This window comes from Chelonia mydas, chromosome 10 (genome assembly GCF_015237465.2).
Source record: "Chelonia mydas isolate rCheMyd1 chromosome 10, rCheMyd1.pri.v2, whole genome shotgun sequence".
In the NCBI taxonomy this organism is placed as follows: domain Eukaryota; kingdom Metazoa; phylum Chordata; order Testudines; family Cheloniidae; genus Chelonia; species Chelonia mydas.
Window position 1 is genome coordinate 22,302,543 of NC_051250.2, and position 27,058 is coordinate 22,329,600.

The 27,058-nt window shown below is 40.3% G+C and overlaps 1 protein-coding gene and 1 long non-coding RNA gene across 6 annotated transcripts; one reads left to right on the forward strand and one right to left on the reverse strand.

The window, feature by feature from the left end:
* Window positions 1-19,825, forward strand: LOC119567194. The gene is made up of 3 exons (XR_005227104.2): window positions 1-327; window positions 2,925-2,975; window positions 19,347-19,825. It is a non-coding gene; the product is annotated as an uncharacterized LOC119567194 (long non-coding RNA).
* On the reverse strand, window positions 671-26,935 carry LOC102938681 (alpha-N-acetylgalactosaminidase). Of its 5 annotated transcripts, XM_043524574.1 has the most exons (10): window positions 26,861-26,935; window positions 23,972-24,049; window positions 21,682-21,850; window positions 19,098-19,272; window positions 17,831-18,008; window positions 14,324-14,418; window positions 13,143-13,304; window positions 9,460-9,657; window positions 8,675-8,765; window positions 671-5,255 (listed from the first exon to the last, which is right to left on the reverse strand). In XM_043524574.1, the coding sequence occupies exons 1-10, from the start codon at window positions 26,904-26,906 to the stop codon at window positions 5,242-5,244; spliced, it is 1,206 nt and encodes a 401-aa protein (XP_043380509.1). In that variant the 5' UTR covers window positions 26,907-26,935; the 3' UTR covers window positions 671-5,241. The 5 variants fall into 5 exon arrangements, with proteins under 5 accessions (XP_043380509.1, XP_007058215.2, XP_043380508.1 ...); XM_007058153.4 differs by lacking the exon at window positions 8,675-8,765 and having other exon boundaries at window positions 26,861-26,920; XM_043524573.1 differs by lacking the exons at window positions 8,675-8,765; window positions 9,460-9,657 and having other exon boundaries at window positions 26,861-26,931.
* Between the last annotated feature and the right edge of the window lie 123 nt (window positions 26,936-27,058).

Below are 27,058 nucleotides of genomic sequence, written 5' to 3' on the forward strand. Positions count from 1 at the left end.
AACCCAGAATGATGGTGGTTTTTTGTTTTCTTTTGCACCAATATTACATTGTTGACTCTTACTTAGTTTGTAATGCATTATAACCCCCAGATCCTTTGCTGCAGTACTGCTTCCTAGGCAGACATTTCCTGTTTTGTATTTATGCAACTGAATATTTCTTTCTAAGTATAGTACTTGGCATTTGTCCTAATTCATTATCCTAACTAACTGAATTTCATCCTATTTATTTCAGACCATTTCTCCAGTTTGTCAAGATCATTTTGAATTCTAATCTTGTCCTCCAAAGCACTTGCAACCCCTCCGAACTTGGTATCACCTGCAAACTTTGTAAGTTTACTCTCTATGCCATTATCCAAATCCGTTATAAAGCTAGGGAATAGAACCAGACTCAGGACATATTCTTGCAGGACTCCACTTGATATGCCCTTCCAGGTTGACTGTGAACCATTTGAACTACTCTGAGTACGGCTTTCCAATGAGTTGTACACCCACCTTATAGTAGGTTCATCTATATTTTCCTAGTTTTGTTTGAGGTCACGTGAGACTGTATCAAAAGCCTTTCTAAAGTCAAGATCTGTCACATTTATTGCTTTTCCCCACTATCCACAAGGCTTGCTAGCCTGTCAAAGAAGAGTATTAGGTTAGTTTGACATCATTTGTTCTTGACAAATTCATGTTGACTGTTTACTTTGTTGCATTATTATCTTCTACATGCCAATACATTGGTGGTTTGATTATTTGCTCGATTATCTTTCTAGATACCAAAATTAAGATGCTAGGTCTGTAATTCTCTGGGTTGTCCATATTCTCCTTTTTACAGATTTGCCTTTTTGTGGTCCTCTGGGATCTCTCCTGTGCTCTGTGAGTTCTCAAAGATAATCACTAATGATTCAGAGATCTCTTCAACCAGTTCCATAAGTATTCTAGGAGGTAAATTTCATCAGGCCCTGCTGACTTGAGGACATCTAATTTGTCAAACGCTGTCTCTACAGAGACACTGTCTCACCTTGACTACACTGATATAAGCCCTACGCTTCTCAGTGAGGTGGTTTTATGATGTCAGCATAGCAGGGGAGTTACATCTGCAGGAGAAGCATTTCAGTGTGTACACATCCACTGTTTTGTTGCCAAAAGCTGACTTCTGTTGACAAAACTGTGTAATGTAAGCAAGGCCTAAGTAATTCTTAACTTGTTCTTTCACTATTTTAGCCTCAGATCCTACCCTGTTTACACTGATGTGCACTGTTAGTGGTCTGATCACTGCTAACCTTTCTGATTTAAAAAAAAAAAAAAGCATTTAACACTTCAGCCATTGCTGTGTTTTTTGTTGTTGTTTTCTCCCACTTCATTGAGTAAAGGGGCGTACCCTGTCCTTGGTTTTCTGTTTGCTTCTAGTGTTTTTGTAAAACGTTTTCTTGTTACCCTTAATGCCCCTAGCTAGTCTAATTTTGTTTTGTGTCTTGGCCTGTCTAATCTTGTCCTTACATGCTTGACCTAGTTTCCACTTTTCACAGGACTTTTTGAGTTTCAGGTTGAATATCTCCTAGTTAAGCCAGAGTGGTCGCTTACCATACTTCCTATGAAGAAGGTAGCTAGGGACATAAAGGTAACAAGAAAACATTTTAAAATACCACATTCTGCCTACTTGTTCTTCTAGTGTGTTAAACAACCTTTCAGCTGTTGAGGTACTATTAAAATTAACTAAAAACCAAGGCTCAAAAACCAGTCCACCCAAAAATTTGTAACAGGAGAAAAACTGATTTGACCATACACAAAAACAAACTGTTTGGACTTTGAGTAAAATAAAAATCCCCTGACAAATTTGCGTTTGCAGAAGATAAGAAATGTTGACATTAAAGAATCATAGTGTGCCCTCTAAAATCCCTCTTGTAATAAATTAAGCGGGAGGATAATATACACATACTGATCTAAACATTAACATTGTGGGATTGCTATTGATAAGATTAAAGGCTTTGTTAGCTATATTTTTTAATAACTTGTATTTATGAAGAGTGAGTAAGTATAGCTAAGGTAGCATGGAGGCCAAAGCTTTCCTTGACATGGGTGTTTTTGTTTTTTTTCTCAATATAATTTGCTGATTTACTTATCTTGCCAGCAACATTACTTTAACCTGGTGTGTTGGAAGATGTAAGCAAGAGGTACAAACATGCAACAATAAATGCCCCCTTTACCCCCCCATCTTGCAAACTTAGAAACAGAATGACCCAGAGTAATGTGATCCAGAAACTACAAATTCAGCAGTAAAAATGTAGATACAGGGTAACTGAAGCTTGTGTATGCGTAACATGTAGGTTAGGTAAAAATCAATAAGTAATGTGTTGAATGGTGGTTGGAGGAAAATTGGGAATGTTAAAAGGTTTAAGAATCCAAGTGAAAATGCGACCAAAACTGGAGAAATGCTACATCAGAAACTCAAGTATGGGACTGAAGGACCAGACCAGGAGATGAGGGGAAGTGATGACCATCATGGAGGAAGGAAGGAAAGACTTCTTGGCATCCCAGGATACAATAACTTGGGTCCATTTACCTATTCAGTCTTATCTGTTGTCACTTGTGTCTGGACGTCCAGACCCAATTATCAATAATTCTATTTTGAAATTGTATTAAAGACAAAAACTTATTAAAACTAAATTGGATGGACTTGGGACTGGGTTTCCCACTCTACCCTCCCAACAGACGATGCTATTTATTAGCCTTCTCAATCTCTATCTTGGTTTTTAGATAGGATACAGAATATCAAATTCACCCCCTGAGTATATGGGTAGAGCTCCATTATCTTCAAAGCAGTTGTGACCATTTACATAAGTGCTGTAATTGGCCATATAGATTGAATCAACTCAAAGTAAATGGTCTGAAGCCCAAGTTCTAAAGTTAAATCTTCCTCTTTCCTTCTTTAATTCTAGCAACTGATCTTTGGTATGAGAGACCAGGGGTGCCACATTTCCACAATAAAGGTAAAACTAACAATCTCAAACATTTCAACTAAAATCTTTTGGGTGAAGAACACGCTGAAAGCTGAAGTGAATAACTATTGTACTGAAAGTTTTATCTATATCTGTATGGAGTTAGCAGTTACCCTAACTTTCCATAATAGATCGCTGATTATTTTAAAACTTTTTTCCCAATCAGAGACACTATTGTTTTTTTCTTTTGCTATAAGAATCTTAATTTAAAAAGAAAGCAGTATTTTATACCATGCACTAAATAATAAAATACATGAGCTAAGGTTGTGTTTATAAGTGGTTTTAAGTACTCTCATCCACATTACTGTAAATGTATTTCACACACATTCTGATGATTGGAACAATATTTAATTTTCATGCATTAAACATCACTATTTTAAGTTCAGTTTCTTTTTAAATGAATGAATTCTGAGAAGTGACCTCACTGCTTTAAGAATGCTTTATTCGTTCCATTCAAAATAATTATAATTATTATTTTTCATTACCGGGTTTGTTGATTTACAGTTGAACAATAAAAAAGGGGTTCCTTGACCCTAAGTATAACAAGATGAAATGGCAGTAAGATGAAAATTAAAATATCTAAACTGACTACTAGTGAAACTTTTAGACATGAATGAATAGATACGAGTAATAATTACTATAAGCCAGATTCTTCCCTCACTAAACCAGTACTATGCTATTGACTCTGGAGTAACTGAAGGGGAAATGCATAAAATTAACTTATCAAAAGCCTAAGTGTCAAAACGTTACAGAGAAAGTGCATTTTAATTTACCTGAAAACAAATCAGTCCTCACTACAATCCTGTGAGGTAGGAAAGCATTCAGAACTATATTTTACAGAGGTGGAAACTGAGGCACAGATCAGTTGAGGCCACAAAGCATGTCCGGGGGCAAAGCAGTGGTAAGAAATTCCTGGTTCTCAATCCCATGTTTTCAGGCCACTAGAGGATGTTGACTTTCAGTTTATTATACAGAGAATAATAATGCTGTAATTTTTTTTTTAAAGATGCTCTATGGAAGTTGACAGGCCCAAAAAAGAATGCAAAGCCCGTCCCACTGCCAAACACCCAAACAACTTGTATTCTAAATACCCTGTTATTAACAAAACTCCATAAATACCAGTGCTCCAGAAAAAGGTCTGCAAAGTCTTAAACTGCCTGTCCATCCCTGTGTTTTCTTGGCTCACGAGTATGGAGCTGGCAGGAAGGGAGACTATGGAGGTGCAAATGTCACATTTTGTTACGTAAATACATGTTGCAGCAAAACCCGAGCATCTTAGGTTTGTTTTGTTTGGGTCACGTGGCAAAAGGGCCAAAAGTTTAAGGACTACATTCTTCCTCTGGCTGCACATATGTGGCTCATTTTTTAGCCCCAACTGGACTGCAGCCTTAATTATGAAGCACATAATTTCACTATCAGTTGGGGAACATTCTGCAACAAACTCACTTAAAACAAAACAAAACAAAACAAAAAAAAAGGGTGAGAGGAAAGGAGAGAATATTGTATTTCAGGTCTGACTGCCTTTGCGGTCTCTCTAAATAAAGTTATATGTACCATCTATATGTGGGGAGATCAAAGGAAAGGTCTGTAGCATTCAATGTGGTGCGGTTTTTTTGGGTTTTTTTTGTACAAAGAGAAATCTCATCTTTAAAACAAGATGTTCCTGAAAAAACAAAGATCAGCCACTTGGTTTTGTACTGTTTGAAAGTGCTGTTTTTCTTCCCTTCTGCAGGCTCAACCTCAACATATTCCGCTGGGTATATGCTAATATAGAACCCACAATAGCAGTTCAAGCAGCTTCAAGATCTCATTTGTCTAGTGCTAGTTGAAAGATGACAGCCATTTCAAATGTATTTTAGATAATGCACCTGATACTAAATATCTCTGATTCAAAGCTCCTGTACCTTTGCTCCCATCCACAGTGAACTCCATTGTAATTACCCTAGTTAACACTCTTTATTGCAGTTCAGGTGCTTGGGTTCTCAGGATTGGCTTTGTAAAGTAGGTGACAGAACACAAAGGCCTGAGAAACAGCAAGACTACACCCGTTGGAGTAACTTCTATGTTAATAGTTGTGTCGAGTGCAAAATCTCCTAAGAACATTTGCTCCAAAACATTATAAATCTTGTATCCCTCCTTGCAATCCAGGATACCCAGTAGTGCAAAATTGGTTGTGAAAGGTCTTGGCATGCCATCCGTGCCATTGTTCATCACTGCTACAGCAAACTGTCCGTTGAACAGGATTCTCTTCCATACTTCAAAATGATGGCTCTGTCAAATAGAAGAATATTGTGGGGATTCATTTTCATTGTCCTTACATCATCATTTCTGAAACTGGATCCATGGAAGTCACACACATCCCTTTGTGTTTACAATACTATTCACAGAAACGGTCACCACGATATAATTAACTTAAAAGTAGCACTACTATTAGTTTGCACTTAAGCTGAGTGAAAGCCCTGTGAAACGGATGTGATGGGGGGTACAGACCTGATGCAGATGAACAAAATATGGGCTCTCTCTCTTAGCTATTAATTCCCTCAGAGAACAGAAGTGAGAGGTGCTGCTTTAGGGGTTCACTGGATTCCAGATGTTACTTATACTGCAACTAAAAGTATCTAAGGGTACATCTACGCTGCAGTAGAACACCTGTGGCTGGTCCATGTCAGTTGACTCAGGCTCTTAGGGCTATAAAATTGCAGGGTAGATGTTTGGGCTTGGGCTAGAGCCCAGGCTCTGGATCCCTCCTCCCTCATGGGGTCTCAGAGCTCAATGTCTACACGGCAATTTTATAGCCCCTCAGCCTGAACCCTGCAAGCCCAAGTCAGCTGACAAGGGCCAGTGGCTGGTATTTTATTGCTGTGTAGACATACCCTTAGGTACTGTAGACAAGTGCTTGCCCTGAACATCTTACAATAAGTAGACCTCCTACAGCCAAATGAGACTGTCTTAAGAAAATATTACATCTTGCTGTGTTGGGGAGCATAAATCTGCTCACATTTTTACGTAACAATGGAAGATAAGCAGGGATCAAAATGCTGACTTTTCCAGGTGTTTTAAAAATGTAAGCAAGATGTTATCAATATATCTTTTTTATAATCTTGTGAATTTTGTTCTGTGATGGACACTTACGCTTATTAATAAAGAGCATCTTTTGGGGGGGAATAATCTATAACTTTCTCCCAGAATAAGTGAAGGTGCAATGTAGTAAAATGAGTAAATGATCTCTGATTCTGACAGACTAGCCTTTAAAACTTGAAGCCAGGGCCAGATAGCTTTGTGAAAGAACTGAATGGCACACACAGATCTTTATATGTTGTCCAGGTTGACCCAAATGTTCTCCCAATCAGTAGGTCTTGGTGCTGGATGCGTGCATGCTCCAGTATTCATTTCTAGTGTTGCTGATTTTATGCATCTACTATATTTTGAAACAGCATCAATGCTGGTTTTGTGCACATTTTTTGCAACTATCTTACATAATGATCCTGCTTTTTCTACATTTAAAAAGTTTTATTGCCTTTGTAGAACTGGAAAATTGCTAAAAATAGGGGAAATAGATTACTTCAATTTGAGTGCTACAAGTAAGTTTTTTACCTGGGGGGAGGGGGGAATTTCCATTGCCCTAAAGCCTGTATCTATTCCAATGCTGTTAAGTGTCAAGAAAAAATTGTAACAATGTGCCAGTTGTATGAAGTTCCTTGGTTCTGCTTTGTGCCTGTGCAGCTACAGCGTAGATACAATTCTGTATTTAAGTTGTAAGAATGTTTATACTTTCACTTCATCCGCTGTTGTCAGTTATATGATTACCCACCTTTCCAGCAATTCTAAATAATTTTCCATAGTGAGTAAAACGATCAAAAGTTCTGCTTACTTCTAATCTCTTTTTACACATGGGTCCTATTTATCCAGTGTCTCATTCAAACTATCACATAAGACATTTTTCTTGATGTGATTCTAGGCTTCTAAATTAATTTGCCATTCCAGACCGTCAGAACCAAATTCTGCCCTATATTCTGTTGTACTCTGCTGTTAAAACCCTACATCTTCCATCTGATGAGCAGCTGGAGTGTTGCCTAGAAGGTTTGCTGCTGATACTTTTGTTTAGAACGATGCAGGTTCCCTAATAGGTAGAAAAAATGACAAGACCCAAGAGCCTCCTTTTACCTATGCAAATAAGCAGCTCCAAATCTCTATCTCCTGAAAGCAAAGGTGCTCTACATGAAAAGCTCCAGCAGAATGGCACAGTTACTTTTAAATTTAGCAGATGCATTTTATTATTCCTACAGCTCAATCAGGGCACAGATATCAGAGAGCGTAGCTTGCAGTTAGGAAAAGCTCAGCACAGTTCTTGCACAGTCAGCAAGACAGATGTGTAACTCTAGTGCAGTTGCACTAACATTACCAAGAGAAGAATTTGGCTTAAATAGTTAGGAATTTGTCTGCTCTTGGGAAGTTTCTCTTCAAACTTCATAGCGTTAGCCTATCATATGCAATATTTGGGGATAGAGAGTGCAACAGGGTGGAGACATCAGCCTGGGAAAACCACTAGGTATGACATTGGCTACAAAGGCCACATGGTCTCACCTTATATGAGCCCAAGGCCCATCACCAAAATCTCAGGTCTCTCATCTCTCAGAACCATTCATTTTATTCTCTTAACTGCACTGGAAACCGGCTGCAAGTTGTGATGAATAACTAATACCACAGTTAGGAACTAAATGCATTCCTACTTAACCCACTATGGCTTGAAGATGCTCCGAGGAAGGCAAAAAACTCTCTGGTCCTCTGCCAATTGACCTGTGGGGGAAAAAAATTCCTTCCTGACCCCCTGAACAGGTAATCGGCTAGACCTGCGGCATCTGTCAGGCTGGGTTCCCAATCTCATTTTGGGTGGGTAGGGTGGGCTGCTGGAATGGAGCTGAAAGAGGCTCCATGTGGTCCCTGCACTGGGCTAAATTGTGGGAGATGAGGAATGCTGGCCAGTCAACACCCCTCTTTCCCAACTGGTCAATGGGTGCCAGAAACTCCCAGTGGGAGGAGCTACCTATTGTCCCTTGGGAAGTGTCTCCCTCCATTGCTACTGGGACTGTCCCCCTTTCAATGCCAGCCCCATCAATTTCTCCCACCCGTTGATGCGGATGGGTGGCATTTTTCAGCAGCTAAAGATTGTGTAATTCCATTCTACTGCATCCATGTAACACCACTGTGTCGAGCAGGGGGTTCCTGCTTCGAGCAGGGGGTTGGACTAGATGACCTTCTGGGGTCCCTTCCAACCCTGATATTCTATGATTCTATGTCAGTGAGATTGTTTACTTAATTAGCAACACCATGTGACACTGCATCTAGTAAGATTATAGTAAGTTTCCAGCTACTTTTTCACCCTGAAGAGAGAACATTTGTGTGTTTAACAAAATCAAATCTTAAAATTGATAGGGCTAGAACGTACACATATTTTGCTTTGTGTAACTATTAAGAGATTGAGACATCTCAGTAATGTGGTAATCCTGAAACAATTGTAGTTTTACCATTATGGCAGGATGTGTAGGTAGAGACCAACATAGGCAGAGGTAAAGAGTATGTACTATAGCAGCAGTTGCTGATGGTTATGCTATAAAATACTAGTTTTCCCATTTTATGTGTGGAGCAGAGTTCAGATGCTCATACTATATATGATGGTAAAATGAACTGACCAACTTTCCCCCATCCATCTTTTGAGAGTCTTGGGACTCTCTCTAGAGCCTGAGAGCACTCTAAGCATATACTGTGATCAACCCGCAGATCCTAGAGGAAAGTCAAACAAATAAGGACAAAAGTTACTTGGAAGCAGAGGCAGAGAAACTCAATAAATTGCCACATGAATTACACTGTTCTTGAATCCAAATTGATACTGGATGGAGTGATGTTCTCAGCCTCCCAGAAAGGAAAACATTATATGAAGCCTAAACGGCTGTACACATCAGCACAAAAACTGATAGAATGAAAAAAAGCCTAACACAATCCAGACTGGATGTAAGCTGGTGCAACTCCTGTGGAAGTGTCTTGGCCAAATTCACTAGTGATGTAATTAGCAGTGTAAGTTACTTATGGTCAGAAAATGGGTGTAAATTCCATTCATATGTATCCAATGAATGTGTAACCTATGTATGCAGAAAGGGAGGGGGAAGAAAGTGTGGCAGGAAAAGTAATTAATAATAAGAGTGTGTAGATTAACTTTCCTCAACCTTTCCAGCAACATTAAATAAGTGATTAAAAACAAATCACTACTACATAAGTTTATTACCAAAGGACTAGAAAGGCTGTTTTAAAAAGGAAAAATTCTGAAGCTTCCTTTCTTGGGAAAAAATAAGATAAAGTTCATATTGCTAAGTGTGAGTTTCTGGCAGAGCTTGGTGATGAGGCATAGCAGAACCATCCTTTAAAAACAACAAACAAACAAACAAAAACATAGAGAATAGACAACTAGCAAACTGGGTACCTGTATAATGCGCTGTCCCTGAATCCCCAGAGAATCTTGGTTTATATAAATCAACAGCTTGTTTTGCAAGATGTACTTGGCATCCTCAGAAATTGTCCTTAAATCACTGGACATAAAGAGAGGGGCTGCCAGGATTGCCCACAATGCCATCTGTACTTTTGACTGCTCATAACTCAGGCCAAAGTTACCAATAATCAGCTGAAATAAATCAGATACTGTTAAATGAAACTGTCTGTATTGTAGTAGCGTCTAGGAGCCCTAATCACAAACCAAGATCCCAGTGTCCTGGCACATGACATGGGCTCTTAGGGGTTACTGCAAATGTGACACTCTTAAAAGAATGAAAATGTACACCAAAAGCCAACTACATTACAATTTAGCACATGATCCTGCAAACTCTATATGTGCAGAAATCTTACTGAAGTTAATAGTTGAAAGCTTACAGAACTGGACTGTTACTTATAATGTCTTTTATACAACATTTGTCCCAAAATGTTTACAGCCTTAATTCAATTTCAGAATGAACCATATCTTCTCCTTCATGACAAAATCCTGTTTCCATAATACCTCTGTGCAGACTTGCAAAATTATCTTAAATTTAACAGCCCAGCTACTTGTCTCCCTTTACATGCCCAGGCTGAGTGAGCGATTCAGATTTTGAAAGGCTACCTTAATTGTCTCCCTTTGACTGTAATATATTTGTTTAAATATTTACCAATATTTTTCCACTAGGCTATTTTGGAGAGCAGTTTTTGGTAATTAATTATGCATCTAGAATCATAGAATATCAGGGCTGGAAGGGACCTCAGGAGGCCATCTAGTCCAACCCCCTGCTCAAAGCAGGACTAATCCCCAACTAAATTATCCCAGTCAGGGCTTTGTCAAGCCTGACCTTAAAACCTCTAAGGAAGGAGATTCCACCACCTCCCTTGGTAACCCCTTCCAATGCTTTACCACCCTCCTAGTGAAAAAGGTTTTCCTAATATCCAACCTAAACCTCCCCCACTGCAACTTGAGACCATTATTCCTTGTTCTGTCATCTGGTACCACTGAGAACAGACTAGATCCATCCTCTTTGGAACGCCCTTTCAGGTAGTTGAAAGCAGCTATCAAATCCCCCCTCATTCTTCTCTTCTGCAGACTAAATCCCAGTTCCCTCAGCCTCTCCTCATAAGTCATGTGCTCTAGCCCCCTAATAATTTTTGTTGCCCTCTGCTGGACTCTTTCCAATTTTTCCACATCCTTCTTGTAGTGTGGGGCCCAAAACTGGACACAGTACTCCAGATGAGGCCTCACCAAAGCCAAATAGAGGGGAATGTCACGTCCCTCGATCTGCTGGCAATGCCCCTACTTATACAGCCCAAAATGCTGTTAGCCTTCTTGGCTACCTCAAGCGTGTTCCCAGCCAGGGTCACACATGGCTCCATTTTGCCAACCTTCCTCTTAAACATGTTTGTGTCACAACTTGAGGAGATCATGAAGCATTTTGTACTTTCGTGCCATTGGCATGCTGATTATAATTAAGGGTAGGATTCTGTCACAGAGGTCAAGAGTTCTGTTACTTTCTGGGACCTCCCTGACTTCTTCTGGGGCAGGGCTGGAGCAGTTGTCAGCCTCAAGGCTTCCGGAGCAGTGGCTGCTGGAACAGCTGACCGGCGGCCAGCCCCACGGCAGCCGTAGCAGCTGCCATGGCCAACCCCAGGCCCACCAGAACAGCTGTCTGGCAGCCAGTCCTTGGGCTTAACATTCTAGTTGGATTTAATAAAGGAAGGCAAAAACTATGCCCTCAAGCAACACAGCTACTTATAGGGACAACTTGAAGTGGAAGCCCAATAAACCAGGAGGCTTGGCAGCTCCTGAATGCTAAGCACTGAACTGCAGGAAACCTCTGGTAAACCTGTGGTAAACCATCACCAAATGCTGTGGGCTTTTTTTTTATTGTTATGATGGAATAGAGACTGGTGAAGTATTGCAGTAAGTAAACTGCAAAGTATAAATCACTTTGGTGGTATAACAATCCAGCTGTATGTTTTCATAGTCAAACAGTAAGTGCTATGAATTTGGGGCCTTTGCTGCACAATGTGGAGGTCTCCACTACGTATTTGGGGCTAAATCCCCAGCAGCAACAAAGCAGAGTTCAGCACCGCTGAGAGGAGGCAGCAAAAGTACCTTCATCCTGGAGCTGGCTAGGGGCTGAACTGTCCTTCAGTGCAAATTAGAGTAGCGCGAGACCTGCTCCAGCTTGTAACGGTCTCTTGGGATTGTTGAAGTGCAGCATGCTCCAGCCCTACTCCCTAGGCTGGGAAGGATGATAAAGAGCCAGTGTAGCCAGCCCTAAATCATCTGAAGATTCTTCCATGCCAAGACAATCCTCTGCTATCCATTTAAAGAAACTTTTAAGGTTTCTATGCTACATTCCAGTGGCACAAAGAGGCCTTACCATGGGCCAAGATTTAACAAAAAAGTTGCCGTCTTTCTTTATTATGCATCGCCGGCTACGGTGTTCCACACCTTGGTCAGACTGCAATGTGCTTTACTCAGGAATTTCCTTGAAGGCCACTTGGTGCTTTACCAGTGCTGAATGTGCTGTGGAGTGGGTTAGTGTGAGTAAATTACACCAGTGCTCCATTCACTACACTGGTTTTCATTCTGCTGACAGGTGAAATTTAAATTACTGGATTTTAAAATTTCTGAAGTGCTATCTAATTTTGAGAGTTGCAACCTGAAAGAATGGTGCTTGTACTATCCAGTTGGATGAGAAACTGAAGAGCTCTTGTTGACATTTCCTTGATTTGAACTCTTAAGAACAGGAGGCAAGACAGTCACCATGGAAGCTCCCCAGCTGTAACTTGTTCCAACTTTGCTGGTACTGAGAGCATCCTGCAAAGTTCATCTTCCTGAACAAATATCTGTTTGATCTCAAGAAAAAACTAAAAACGGATTTTCCACCCGGTGGCTGGGGTGGCTAACAAGGGGATGGCTATTATGTTAGATATTTATTTTTAATATAGGTAACCCAAGGGCCCCAGTGATGAGGCATTATAATTTTAGTAAGAAAAGCTTTTTTACCACATTAATATTTGGCATTCATGTAGAACATTTTTCACTAGATGATCTCAAGGCATTTTACAAACATTAATTCCTAGAAAAAAAGTTAAGGTAGTAAATATGTACCTACTGATTTAAACCAAAAATATCAGAACATTAGTTATAAAATGTTTAATAGGACATTCTGAGTTAAGGTTAAATACCATTTTGGCTTGAGATCCATGTGTAATTTCTAGCTGAAATTTTTTTCCCTGAGATAGTTAAATGTGAACACTGTCTATATCAGATTTAAATGCAAAGACAGTGCAATCTTAACTACTGAGTTGCCACTATATCTCTATACTCATCTCATGCTATAAATACCTCTAATGGTACTATACCATTTTGAAGATGGTTAAGTTGCGATAAAAAGAATGCTGCAGTGAGTCAGTGACGGAGGCAGGAGTAGAACCCAAGATTTCTGACTCTGTCCCCTGCTCTAACTGCTGGACATGTTTTCTGTGCACAAGTGCATAGTATCAGTCTTGTCCATTGGCTGTTCACGGCTGTCTTTTAGAAAGTCTTACTAAATTATCGTTTTATCAGGATCTATTTAAATTTCAACAGAGAACAAAATATTAAAAAGATAACATCACCATATCTGGATCATTCCATCTTCCTGGACCAGCTGCAGGTTGCAGTTTATCCTGATTATTTCCATACCACTCAATAATATTTACAACGCTCTCCCAGGAATCCTGGATGTCACCAAAATTTCTCCAGAGGTTACAGATTTCACCAAGTACAGTATAATTTACCTAAAAAAACATAAGTAATATATTTATATGTATAATACATATGTGATCATCACATCAATGAAATAAATTATTTTATTTCTACAGCCACTGCATAAACTACATTTATTCTGCACCTTTGACCTGTTTCCTGTGCCAGGACTACTACTGCCATTATAAATCTCTAAGTAACTTCAACAGCTCCCATTCTCGGCTACCTCCTGTTCTCCCTTTTCCCTCCCTTCCTCATCCCCCCTCTTATTCTTCTGCTGCTTTCCTACCAACACTAATTGCTGAGTGGTGGGTCTGCAATAGCAGAAGCCGACTCTCCCCATTGTGATACAATAATCTGGTGCAAAATTAACTGGATCACTAGGCTTCAGAACTGGAAATACCAGGTTGTTAAATATCATGTTATGAGCTCTCAGACAAACAAAAGTAGGTGGGAAGGACAGTGTATATAAATACTGTTTTGTTACAGTTTATACTATATTTAAGTGGTATTTTCCATCACCAAATTCAGAAAGGTATTGATATAAAAACATTTTAAAAAACAAATAAGCTGAACTGGTCTCCAGAAAAGCAAACAGGGTTTTCTAAATTTCTAAAGGAGTAAAATGTTCCCTAGCACAGAACATATATCTGTGTCGTTCTCCAGCAGTTTTTTTCCAAAGGAAGAACAACTGATTTTAAGACAGTGGTTTAGTTGCCATTTGAAAACAGAGACGAGCAGACGCCTTTGCCATACTCTTTTATTTTCAGATGTCATACCCATAATCTGAATAGGAGAGATTGGTATCTATGATGTACAGCTTTCTTCTATAAGCATCTGAAAAGCGGGAGACTTTGGTATTTCATTAGTGCAGTGAGGTTGTTCATCTAACACGGTGGTGCCAGTACGCAGAAATGAATGGAATAGAATAGGACTTGCCTGGCTGGTGTGCAGTTCATTCAAATAAGTTCCAGCCATTTGTTAAGAGCTCCCAGTTAGCTAAATACTGTCAGCTAAAGAGTAATAATATAAAATCAGACAGTGGAGATACCTTTGGGGGAAGCCCTCCTTCATAGGCTGGCCAGCTACATGAGTAAGCGATGGGTCTTCCTGTTTTATTCAGAGCAATGCTCATCTTTGGGTAGCCTAAACAAAATTGAGCACTGGGTTGTAATGCAAGGCAATATTAACATATTACATAACAACAGTAATAGTGTTCTAGTTTTTTCCACTTGCTATTGTTTTACAAAGATAAGAGCGGAGTCTCTTCTTTGGTGAATTACATATGGAATGTGAATTATATATGGAACATGGCTAATTAAAGGTTTCCTTTACAAAGATCTTATAGTTACAATTTATGAACACGCCTGCCCAAAATTGACTGTTTCTGCAGATGTAAGAAAAAACATTTTTTGTATATTCCTGTTTTCAAGTTATTCAGCAACAGGCAGATTTTTTCCAAAATAGATGTGGGATTGGAATAATCTTATAGTTCTGAACCAGTGTTTAAGAAAAGAGCTGAATGGCATAGTAGCATTGTACTGTGTTGTCATTAAGGAAGTCTGGGTTTGGGAAAGAACCAAGGACTCTCCTTCTTTAGACCAGCAGAAAACTGAACATCTTGAAGAGATTATGTTCCTGAAAACTCTTACACATGCGAATAAGTTTTTGGGAAAAGAGGTGCTACAAGTACAGAATCTTGCCCCCTCAGTATCTTTAATTGCTAAGCACCTACTATAACAGTCTGGGAGCAGAGTCCTCTTTACCCTATCTGAGACTCACCTGTTTAAAGTAAATCAGTCACAATTTTAAAAACAGTCTCCATTAGCACTCAGTGTATACATACAGAACGTAGGTTTCAAAACAGTTGGCTTTGTAACGTCTATTTTCTTTTGCTTATAAAACTTTATACAAAATGTACTGTTGTAATAATTTGGCCTCCAAACTTACTCTAACTGTGAGCTCAATTGTAAGAAGTGAAAGTTCATAATGTCACAACAACAACATATACGGTAGAACCTCAGAGTTAGGAACACCAGAGTTATGAACTGACCAGTCAACCACACACCTCATTTGGAACTGGTAGTACACAATCAGGCAGCAGCAGAGACAACAACAACAAAAGCAAATACAGTATAGTACTGTGTTAAAAGTAAACTACTAATCAAATAAAGGGAAAGCAGCATTTTTCTTCTGCATAGTAACGTCTCAAAACTGTATTAAGTCAATGTTCAGTTGTAAACTTTTGAAAGAACAACCATAACATTTTGTTTAGAGTTACGGACATTTCAAAGTTATGAACAACCTCCATTCCTAAGGGGTTCGTAACTCTGAGGTTCTACTGTAACAATAAATGGTGTTGGGAAAAGATGCAAAAGGCAGACAAACTGCGTTAGTCAAAACAAAAACACTTACACTGATATAATCCAAGGACTGTGTTAAGAATAAGCCTTGCAAACAAGAGAAGTGTGTAACTGGAAATCAATGGACCAAAACTGGTGTCAGAAATTATGCCTGATTGATGGACAAAATAATAAGGGGATGGGCTATTTCACCTTTCGCTACCTTTTTAAAAGAAAAGACTTTGGGGGAAAAACTGCCTGCAGACTAACAACCACTGCTGACTGGGAGATGAGAGGACTGGAAGAAGCAAGCTTTACCATCAAGGCTTTCTCCTGGGACCCTGGAATCCACTGTTACACCACTGGTTCTTCGTTGTCCTAATCCTGATGGAGATCCTGATGAGACAGTGCCAGAGAGAGAGGGACCCAAAGGACATCACCACCTACACTAACTAAATCCTAAATATCACCTGGGATGTGAGGCTTTGTCACTCCGTCCATATCCCTTGTATCTTCTCTTTCCTATCCTCCTTCTTTTGCCATCTGTTTAATAAAAGTGTGGCTTATCTGGCCAAGACCATATATTGTGCAACACTGCTATAAGCCTGTGACCAAAGAGGCAGGTGAAAAGCAATGCAGTAAACAGGCTGATGCTGGTACAAGCTTGCCAGGTCACAAAGTGGCTAACTATAGATTTGCCATGCCTGTGTTTCTCTAGGAGTGAGGTAGCAAGTGAGAGTCAACACCAGGGCCAGAAGCTGCATTTTCTGCCTTTCCTGTTCTTTTCTCACCCCTTTTGTGTGTGTTTGTTTTATTCTGTTTTTTAGAAAATGGGATCTGACTTTAACAACAACAACAGCTCCAGCCCATCTCAACTAACTTTCTCTTGTTTCCCTAAAAGGACAGTTTTAACTAAAAGACTTTCAAACTGTTTTTTTTTCTTTTAATAACTCTACAGCTAAAGGGAATAAGGGATATTGTTAAAATAAAAGCGTTATTTAATAGTTTACATAACTGTGTTCCTTCTTTTTCTTAACCTTTAATAAAAGGTTAAAAAGATTTTATTGGTGTGTTTGTCACGGTACTAGGCAGGTTGAGGTCTCTGTATTCCAAAACCTCAAACTACATTAACTGTTAATGTTGGACAATGACAGAATCCTGTTAACACACTTGACACTCCGGACATATTTATTCCATCAAGATTAATACAACAGTACCTTAATAGACAAAAATATTCAATGCTTCACATTTGCCCCCAAACTTTTTTATTTATATTTTTGGAGCTGTAGCAAAATCCCTTCATCCATTCTGTGTTATCGGTGAGTGGAAAAAACATATTTTTCTGTTGTCTTAAAAAAACCAAAAGCCTTTGATAACACTTTTTGAACAGGGCTTCAGCACAAAGGGTTGACTTTTACAACTTGGCAAGCAGGCCACCATTCTCACTGAGGACTCGTATCTTTGCTTTGTTTAATAAGATGAATTTGATTGAACAAATTTATGACTTTTAAAACTTACTGAGCCACAAGCATTAGAACACTATGCTAAGGCTACAGATCTGAACTTAAACATAGGGAGATTCACTGCACATCTTTTGAGGATGCTCAGGATCTCTTATGTGGAGTTTTTAAAATCTTTCACCTGAAGCATCATTCATTGGCTGCAATTTGAGATAAGATATTAGATATGATGGGCTGACATGACCAATATTCCTATTAAAATGCTATATTGAAAACGAGAAGGGGACTGAGAGGAGAGATGGGGTGGCAGTGGGAAGCAGACGAAGAAAGAGAGGGGCACAATCCCGTTGACTTCAGTTGGATGTTTGGGTGCTCAAGGAATGCAAAACAAGGGCCTTATTTTGAATCCTATTTCTTGAGTAGCTACTTAAAATGAGCTAAAAGCTGCATTATGAAGGGGATGGGAGGAAGTTTCATTCAGATAAAACAAGATCATGAGACATCACAACTCAATATTGAGCTTAACGAGTATAAATTCAGATTCACCCAAAACTAATAAACATATAAACAGAAATTATTTGGAGATGAAAAAACAGCGATGAAAAGCAAACTTACTACTTCACAGAACTTGAAGATTTCACAGGCTTTTTAAAAAATGGGATATCCAAGTTTAAGCAGCTTCACTTAAAAATAAAACAAAACAAAACTCCTGAGCCAGCCTTTCCCTTGTTCAAAGATTAACCCTAAGAAACAAACCTATTGCTTTAACAGATGAGTTGGAATAGCAGCCATCAAGCTTCAGCATGTCAACTTCCCATTCTGCAAATGTTTTGGCATCTGTATCAATGGTGTCCAGTGTGGTCCCAGGGTAACCATTGCAGGTGTAGTTACCCATGTCACTATAAATTCCAAATTTCAGCCCTTTGGAATGTACCTGATAAAGCAAATGAAAGTAATTCTGATTAGTTTATGATTTCAGTGTATTTGTCTTCTAGTACCCATTGATGCAAAATCTCTCTTCTGTTTGTTAAACATCTCCATTACTTTTCTGAATTTAGATTTCTCTTGGATGCTCTCTTGTGAGATCTCTGCCTATTTTGGTAATGATGTTCTGAGAGCCTTTGCATACCAGAGTCCTAAAAAGCTGATTGTTGTGTAGTAATGGCTGCTTTGGATTCATGGTGAAAAATATAGTTAAAAGGTGAATTACTTGGCCTTTCATATGTTACCTTTCATGCAAGGATCTCAAAACAGTTCACAAGGATTAGGATGTAGATAAGCATTGTTATACACATTTGGTAGAAACAAAACAGAACGGTTAAGTGACTCACCCTAGGCCACACAGTAAGTGGTACAAGTAGGAACAGAAACCAGGAATTGTGGCTCCCAGTTCTCTGTGCTAACCATTAGTTCCCTGCCTCTCTGCAAAATATGGCTCTCATTCCAAATACACACTAAGGGCTCCATCCTTCAAACACACACATGCTTATTATTTACTTCAGTGGAACTATCCAAACGTGTAAACTGGTAAGCACGCGTGAAACTCTGCAGGATTGGGGCCTTGCTGGGTTCCACTGTACACAACCACACTGTGTAATTGACCCACTGTACAGAATAATGCATCTTTGCTCATTTGTAAATATATCTACCTTCCTTTCAATTCTAACCCAGAGCATGTTAATATATTCCTAAGGAATAACAGTTGATTAACCATAAGTGTCTACTGATCATCATCCATATGTGCAGGTGCAATGAAAATCCAATATGTATTTCCCTTAGAGATATGCGTAGAATCATTTACATGTATTACAATTAAGCTGTTCCCTGTAATTTTTCCAGCTAAGTAGCTTGACATTTATTAGTTGTCATTTAAGTGAATTCTACAGTATGTTATATGTATCCTTTTCTAATAACAATTTCTTTAAATAACTACATTCAAAAGCAAATTGCATTTTTAGCATCTACATCTGAGATACAACATTGAGAAACTAGTGTTTAAGTACATGTATTTTACTTAACTTACATAATCAGCAAGAGCTTTAATACCACTTGGAAACCTATCTGGGTCTGGCTGAAGTCTGCCCTGGGAATCCCTTTCCTTTGCAGACCAGCAGTCATCAAGGTTCACATATTTGTAACCCAGCTCCTTCCATCCATCTTCTGCCATCTTGTCTGCCATACTTTTGATCAAGTTCTCACTGGTAAAAAACAGAAGATTGCATTAACAAAATTGTTGAAATGTTACCTTTTGCTTATTTGTATGTGTTTGCAGGGACCTCAAAGGGTCAGGACCTCACTCTTACATCTCCTCAGAAAAATGGCAATTCCAACCAAACAATACCACTTCACACCTTGCTGGCTGGCCACTGATTCAGAACTGAGTCACAGAGAAAATGGCTCAATTCTGGTTCACCTGTACTACTTCTTCCAGCTCCTGAACTTTTTTTTAAAGGTATCCCTTCCAGGTATGTAGTAACCTGTCCCTCCTTAGTCTAGAACAGTGATCACCAACCTATCGATTGCGATCGACTGGTCGATCCTAGAGACTCTCCCGGTTGATCCCGATCTCTGGTGGTGTGGCGGGGCTGCCGCTAAGGCAGGTTCCCTGCCTGCCCCGGCCCCACGCCGCTCCCGGAAGCAACCAGCACAGCCCTGCGGCCCCATGGAGGGGCAGGGGTCTCCGCGTGCTGCTCCTGCCTTCAAGCACTGTCCCCACAGCTCCCGTTGTCCGGGAACGGCCAATGGGAGCTGCGGGGGCAGTGCCTGCAGCGAGAGGCAGTGCGCGGAGCCACATGCCCGCAGCCCCCACCCCCAGGGGCCGCAGGGAAGCATTGGCCCCTTCCGGGAGTGGCGTGGGGCTAGGGCAGGCAGGGAGCTTGCCTTAGCCTCGCTGCGACTGCCACCCGGGAGCCGCCAAAGGTAAGTGTTGCTCGGCAGGAGGTTGCATCCTAACTCCCAGCCCCCTCCTGGAGCCAGCACCCCAAGCCCCAACCCTGTGCCCCTTCCCGGAGCCAGCACCCCTTCCCCCCTCCTGCACCCTGTACCCCCTCCTGCACCCCAACCCCTGCCCAGACATGAGCCCGCTCCCAGAGCCAGCACCCCAAACCCCCTCCTGCACCGAACCCCTGCCCCAGTCCTGACCTCCCTCTCAGAGCCAGCACCATATACCCCCTCCTGAACTCCAACCCCCTGTCCCAGCCCTGACCCCCCTCCCAGAGCCAGCACCCCATACTCCCTCCTGCACCCCAACATTTTGGAAATCAGAAGTTATATTTAATTTATATTATATGGTATAGTAATCTCATAGTAGCCTGCCTTATAATCACTTGATTTAGAAACCTTCCCATTTTAAATTTCAACCATTGTTTTATATACTTAACAGGTTGAAAAAATGGGACTTGGCCAAAAAATTTCCATCTTCAGCTAGGTTCTTTGTCAGGGTTATAGAAGCAGCCAAAATATTTGTCTCCTTGGCTACTGCCGTGCAAACATTACTAAGTTGATCATAAAACATTTCCTGTTCTGTGAATTATAGGAAAGTACTACGATCTTAACAAAGTTAATACACTTAAGCATTTTACATACTTAGCCTTTTTAGTATCAAGTCTAAAGTTCAGCTTGCTTTGCTTGTATTTATTAATACAAAACAATGACGAATACTCTCTCCCTCCATTAATCTGAAGCAGGCTCTTAACAATAACATTTCTGAGATATAACAGTAGAGGGAGTTCTCTCAATGTTTCCTAGCTAATTCTGTTCTGATTCTAGTTGTGTACACGAACATTATTTCCTTCCTATTGTAGAAACACAGAATTTCCAGCTTCCTTCTTTAGACAAATTTTGGCCACCTCCCAAAATGGCAGCAGTGAAACACACTGGTTTTGTCTCAGTACTTTTCTGACTGGGAAACACAATGATCTAGGAAGTCCATGAAAGCTTCCACAAATGAGATTTTAAGATTAAAGGATAAAAATTGGGGCAATAATATAAACATCTCTTCATAAGAGAATGGGGAAGGAGGAAAAACTAAATCTGACAAGAATTATTTGAACAAAAGACTCAGATGAAAAAAAGGGAAGAAAAAATATAAGAACCTTCAGAAAATGGTGCAGGACTAGAATTATTGTACTTGAGGCCACCTTACAACAGCTATTCAACCATTCTTCTCCTTTGAGTAGTAAAGTATTACATTTCTTTTGTAAATAAGCTGATTAAAATAAGTGAATTGAGAATTTTTTATTCAAAATCTTCTTCTAATCTAGTGTAACTGACCGAACCTGGATTTATTCTTATCCTAAAATCTTACCTAAATCTATGTAGGCACTTATATTACCCCTATCACCATGGCATCTAGCCACCAACATTCTATGCCCTTAATATTATTAGAAGTGTTACTAAGGAGGCACCACTCTCACAAATGTTGTGGTAACATTATATTTGTACCAACACTATGCTTTTGGTCTTCTTTGTCTTTTTTATATGGGATAAAACAGACAAAACCTGAACAGTTTGTTCAACATTCTCTTAACTCTAGCACAAAGTTTGAGAAGTTTCCTAACTGTGATATTTAGAACTCTTTCACAGCCATTCTTGATCAATTATCTCACCTGATGCAGTTTCCAGGATCAGTTTTGCAATCGGTATTGCATCTAAAACGTTCCCAAGGCAGCCAGCCCATTGGTGGAGTCCTTAGTAAACCATTATCTAAGGATGAACAGCAGGCAGCCAATCCCAACAGGATGCTCAGAGGAGGCAGCAACATGATTAACAGGACAACTATAAATCAGAAGAATGGATCCAATTAATATTTTCACTTTTAGCACATCTGTTGTTCAAAAACAGTACTACAATTTAACTTGCTCTTAAATGCTAGTTATCTGTGTCTTAGGTATTTCTGGGATCCTAGCAACCAGGTATCTGAGGGACACCAAGGCATAGAAAATAAAGATTTCAAAGGCTGATCATGATTAAACATGGACAAATCTAAATATACAGGGGGACATTTCCAAACCTTTGAACAATGATTTATTTGTCTCTTCAATTATCAATAGGAAATCTGCAGCTAAAACCCATTAATCACATTGAGAATACATCATGATAAATATAATTGCACAGTTCAAAGATCAAACTCTTCTTCCAAATATTAATACATTAAATCCTTCAATATTACTTTTGAGTAAACACTATATTGCCATTTGTTTGCCATTAAAATGCATATAAAGCTTGCATGGATAGCTTTTTCCTACAAGCTTCTTAAAAAATGTATATCGGCATACAACATACAGTTTTAATTTTGGCTGGTGGATCTCTCTTTCACCTTACCATTCAAAGGCTGACCTGGGGCAAGGAGCTTACCTTAGGTTGACGATGCGAAATATGCAACTCCTTTGGGGTAAACTATTTTCAATACCAAATTTGTTTTAATGTAAGTGGCATCAGGCTGAAGAAAGGGATTGGTTACAATATCTTACACTTCTCACTTGCTCTCAGGTCTTCACTGCTTTTGCTTTCTCTAGTTTAGATGATGAGTAATCAAATCCTACTCCCAGGGTAGGATTGCCATCACCAATGATTCTGGAGCACAAATGGAATCAGTGCAAAGACAGAGAGAGAGTCATAGATAATTCCTGGGACTCTGTATGTTACAGAACGTTTGACTTTGGAAGGAAATGGTTGATAAAAAGAAAAAAATTCTTTTTCTAATAACTGCAAGGGTAATTGACATCCTTCTACATCTCTCTGTGTGTTTCTTTTACTCTCTGTCTGGTACTATCAAAACTACATTGCAGTCTTAATTGGAGGAGCATTTAAAAACAGATTTTCTTCTCTATTGGGTTATTAAAGGCCCCTACACAACAACACACGTTTCTCCCAGTATTCTTGCCCAAAATTTTCCTTAGCCCCTTCTGTTGTGAAGTGTGCTAAATTGATTGATTGAAAGACACAGTAGAACCTCAGAGTTACATGCACCAGAGTTATGAATTGATTGGTCAACCACACACCTTATTTGGAACTGGAAGTATACAATCAGCAGCAGCAGAGACAAAATATGTAAATAAATAAATAAGTAAAGCAAGTACAGTACAGTACTGTGTTAAACGTAAACTACTAAAAATAAAGGGAAAGTTTTTTGAAAAAAAAAAAAGACTTGACAAGGTAAAGAAACTGTTTCTATGCTTGTTTCATTTAAATTAAGAGGGGGTTTTTCTTCTGCATAGTAAAGTTTCAAAGCTGGACTAAGTCACTGTTCAGTTGTAAACTTTCGAAAGAACAACCATAATGTTTTTTTCAGAGTTACAAACAACCTCAATTCCTGAGGTATTCGTAACTCTGAGGTTCTACTGTAGGTGCATTTCATATACGTAAAAAGAAAAGGAGTACTTGTGGCACCTTAGAGACTAACCAACGTATCTGAGCATAAGCTTTCGTGAGCTACAGCTCACTTCATCTGATGAAGTGAGCTATAGCTCACGAAAGCTCATGCTCAAATAAATTGGTTAGTCTCTAAGGTGCCACAAGTACTCCTTTTCTTTTTGCGAATACAGACTAACACGGCTGCTACTCTGAAACCGTTCATATACGTATACACATATAAAACATACAACTTTATCAGCTATGCATAGTAAAATGTTATTAATGAGTTACACTGAAGAGCAAGAACTTGTAATAGAAATGGGCAGATTAAAACTGTGTATAACATGCAACAATGCAAACTGAAACTTCCTCATTTTGTTTAAAATAAAATTCCTTGCAACAACATTTTTTCTTAACTATGAAAGTTGTTACTGTTGCCACATGAACTATAATTACACAAGAAGTAAGTTAGATGCATCAAAAGTGAGAGAGAAAACATAATTATCCAAATGTTATAGAAGAGTTAATGATAAAGTATCTCACCTATACCGAAAGCAGGCAGGCTGACCGATCTGTTCCTGGGCAGATCTTCATTAGGAAAAGAAGACACATGTGATCCCCCTTGTTTTAAATGGAGATTAAAAAAAAATTAATTCACAGATCTGCCTTCCATAATTTATTCTTTTGATTTCATTGGATCACTTATCTCATATTACTGGACTAAGTAAGTAACATTTAGTGTAAGATCTCCCCCTCCCTGAAGGTACAATAGAACATTCCAACAGCTTTCCATCTGACATATTTGCTCTCCTAGGAGGAAGCAGAAAAGGAGGAAAAATTCCTTTATCAATCTTGGGGGATTCTACAGTGTCCATCACGATAGTACCAAAGTGCTTAAGTAGTCAAAGATCCAACTGTGCCAGCACCAATGGCTATTGTGCTAGCATGTGTGTTGGCCCCAACCGTATCTCTGAAACTGAAACTATTACTAAACACAATAATCTAAATCCAGCCCTCATAGTTGCATTAATTCTCTCTTTTATGGCTGCAATTGTCTTGGCGTAATGCTACCACAGAGAATGAGGTTCTAAGGGCTGAATGCTGACTCACTTCTGAAGGAAAGGAAATCCCTAAACACAGGATAACTGTTACCTTCATATGCAACCGGGTACCTCAAGAAGAGAAATTGGTCTATTCATCCTTGTTGTCATATTCAGGATCATTCAGTAAGGAAATCTGACCAAGTTTCAGATTACTGCTAATTCTGCCCATTGTTTCTCTCTCTTGCTCACCCTCTTTTCTCTCTATCTTCCCTCTCTTTGTGTCTCTTCCAGTCTGCATTTACCTCTCAAAAAGCTCCCATTTTCTATTCCTTCACACTGGACTGGAATCAGGGCAATTTACTGGTGTCAGCCCCAGCTTGTGCTCGTGCAGCATGCCTAAATTAGGGATTTGTAGTGGTTTAACTATACTGATGTGAATTTCCTTAATGTAGATGTAACACTGAGAAACCCCAGTCGTTAGCGGGCAGGATCAAACTGGGGACTTCTGGAGCTAAATACATGAGCCTCTACTGCAGGGGTGGCCAACCTGTAGCTCTGGAGCCACATGCAGCGCTTCAGAAGTTAATATGCAGCTCCTTGTATAGGCACCGACTCCGGGGCTGGAGCTCCAGGTGCCAACTTTCCAATGTGCTGGGGGGTGCTCACCGCTCAACCCCTGGCTCTGCCACAGGCCCTGCCACCACTCCACCCCTCCCCTCCCCTGAGCCTGCCGTGCCCTCCCTCCTCCTCCGCCCCTCTCTTCCCCACCCTGAGCCTCCTGCATGCCACGAAACAGCACGGGAGGTGCAGGGAGGGAGGGGGAAGCACTGATCGGCTGCCGGTGGGCGGGAGGCGCTGGGAGCGGGGTGGCGGGGAAGGGAAAGCTAATGGGGGTCTGCTGATGTATTACTTTGGCTCTTTGGCAATGTACATTGGTAAATTCTGGCTCCTTCTCAGGCTCACGTTGGCCACCCCTGCTCTACTGTATGAACTAAAAGCCAGACGGCAGACTCCTTAATCTCTTTTTCTAAGTGGTCTCAGGGCCACTAGATGGGACACAGCACCACACCCAGGAGGTGTGTGGGTTACATAGACAGGACCTCAGTTTGTATGTATAAGGTATATCTTATTACTTGGGATGAGTTTCAGTTGATATGTTTTATTTGCGTTTTGATTTTCAAAACAAAACCAGAAATGGGTAAAAAAACAGTAGCCAATGGAGTTTGTAAATAGTAATGTACCATCACACAGGAGTAAAACCTTTTATAATCCTGATCTACGGTATATGACTGGGGCTATGAAATAAAAAAAAAAATTAGCCTTGCAACAGCACAGTGGGTGTCACTCTCTTATTACTCCGAAGACCAAAGCCAGTAGTATCAAAGAAGTGTTGACCTGAGTGCTTTCAGCACTCCACTTATATTTAATTGAGTATATCAGCACTGCTCAGAGTGTATGGGAGTGAGGTCAAGGAAGGGCAAATGGCATAGTTAAAGGGAAAAACACCTCTATTTTTAGTAGTGGACTGCTATAAGGGAGGGGTAAGGCTTTCTAGCTTCCCTTGTGCATAGATTAGCCATTCCCATGGCACCGCGTATGAAAATACAATGCCATGCTCATTTCAAGTTCCAGAAACCTAGGAGGGAAAAAATTAAGATAGACTGACTCAAAAATAGACTAAAACTGGAATTTATGACTTCCCATACCAGCTCAGACTATTTGTCCATCAAGTCAAGCATCCCACTTCCAACAGTTATTTAAGCAATGCTTCAGGGGATGTGAAACTCCCTTGTAGTTGTACAATGCTATGGAATCCTGAGTGCTGCAGGCAATCATTCTATGCCACAAAAGGTGATGTTAGGTGGTCTGATTGCACCAGGAGCATGTGTGTGTGTATGTGTGTAGCTCTCACTGCGTTGTAGGTAACAAGAAGGGGGAATCATGCACAATACTGCTTTCCAAACCAGAATGTGAGGGCTACTCGATTTGTTTGCAGGATAGAGTTAAACTTTCCCTTATTTTTAACCTATTCACATACAGCAGTGGGTTACCATGCAGGACCACGTATGAAACAAAGACATTATAGTGAAGGCTGCACATTTCAAGCCCAGCATTGTCACTACTCGGGAGAGATCATAGGCACGGTTTGACACTTGTGCCTCCAGTTGTACCTGTGACAGACTGGCTGGGCTTGGGTCTGCCAGTGCCACCCAGTGGGACAGCACAGTGCCCCCCACCTGTCCCTGTGACAAAGCATGGCAAATGGCATCAGGAGCCAATGCCTTGGAGGCGTGATGCTGTGGGGCGAGATCAACCCAAGCAGGACAAAGGCCTGACGCCACTTTGGGCCCCCTGGGTGATGTCATAATGATACATGCCGCAGGCTGACCACATTGTGGCGTCATGGGGGCACGCCCACATTCTGATGACACCATGGCAGCCAGGTTTATGCCACACCAGAAGGCAACCTCTTCCCCTCACTGCGGTGCGCCCACGTCGGCAGGACACCGTGGCGCCGAAGCACCACCCGCTCTCTTCAGGCCCGACCCACGGTCACGTGGTGCAATGGCGTGTGGGAGGCGGAGCG

Bases quoted from the DNA above. Each gene is read 5' to 3' on its own strand.
- LOC102938681 (XM_007058153.4), bottom strand. From the start codon at position 26,906: ATGGTGTCATCAGAATGTGGGCGTGCCCCCATGACGCCACAATGTG. The intron at 14,419-17,830 runs GTTTGTTTCTTA...AATTTTGTTTAG, and splicing joins CTCATCTGTTAAAGCAATAG to GCTACCCAAAGATGAGCATT. The intron at 9,658-13,142 runs GTGATGTTATCT...GATTTATTTCAG, and splicing joins GATGGAATGATCCAGATATG to CTGATTATTGGTAACTTTGG.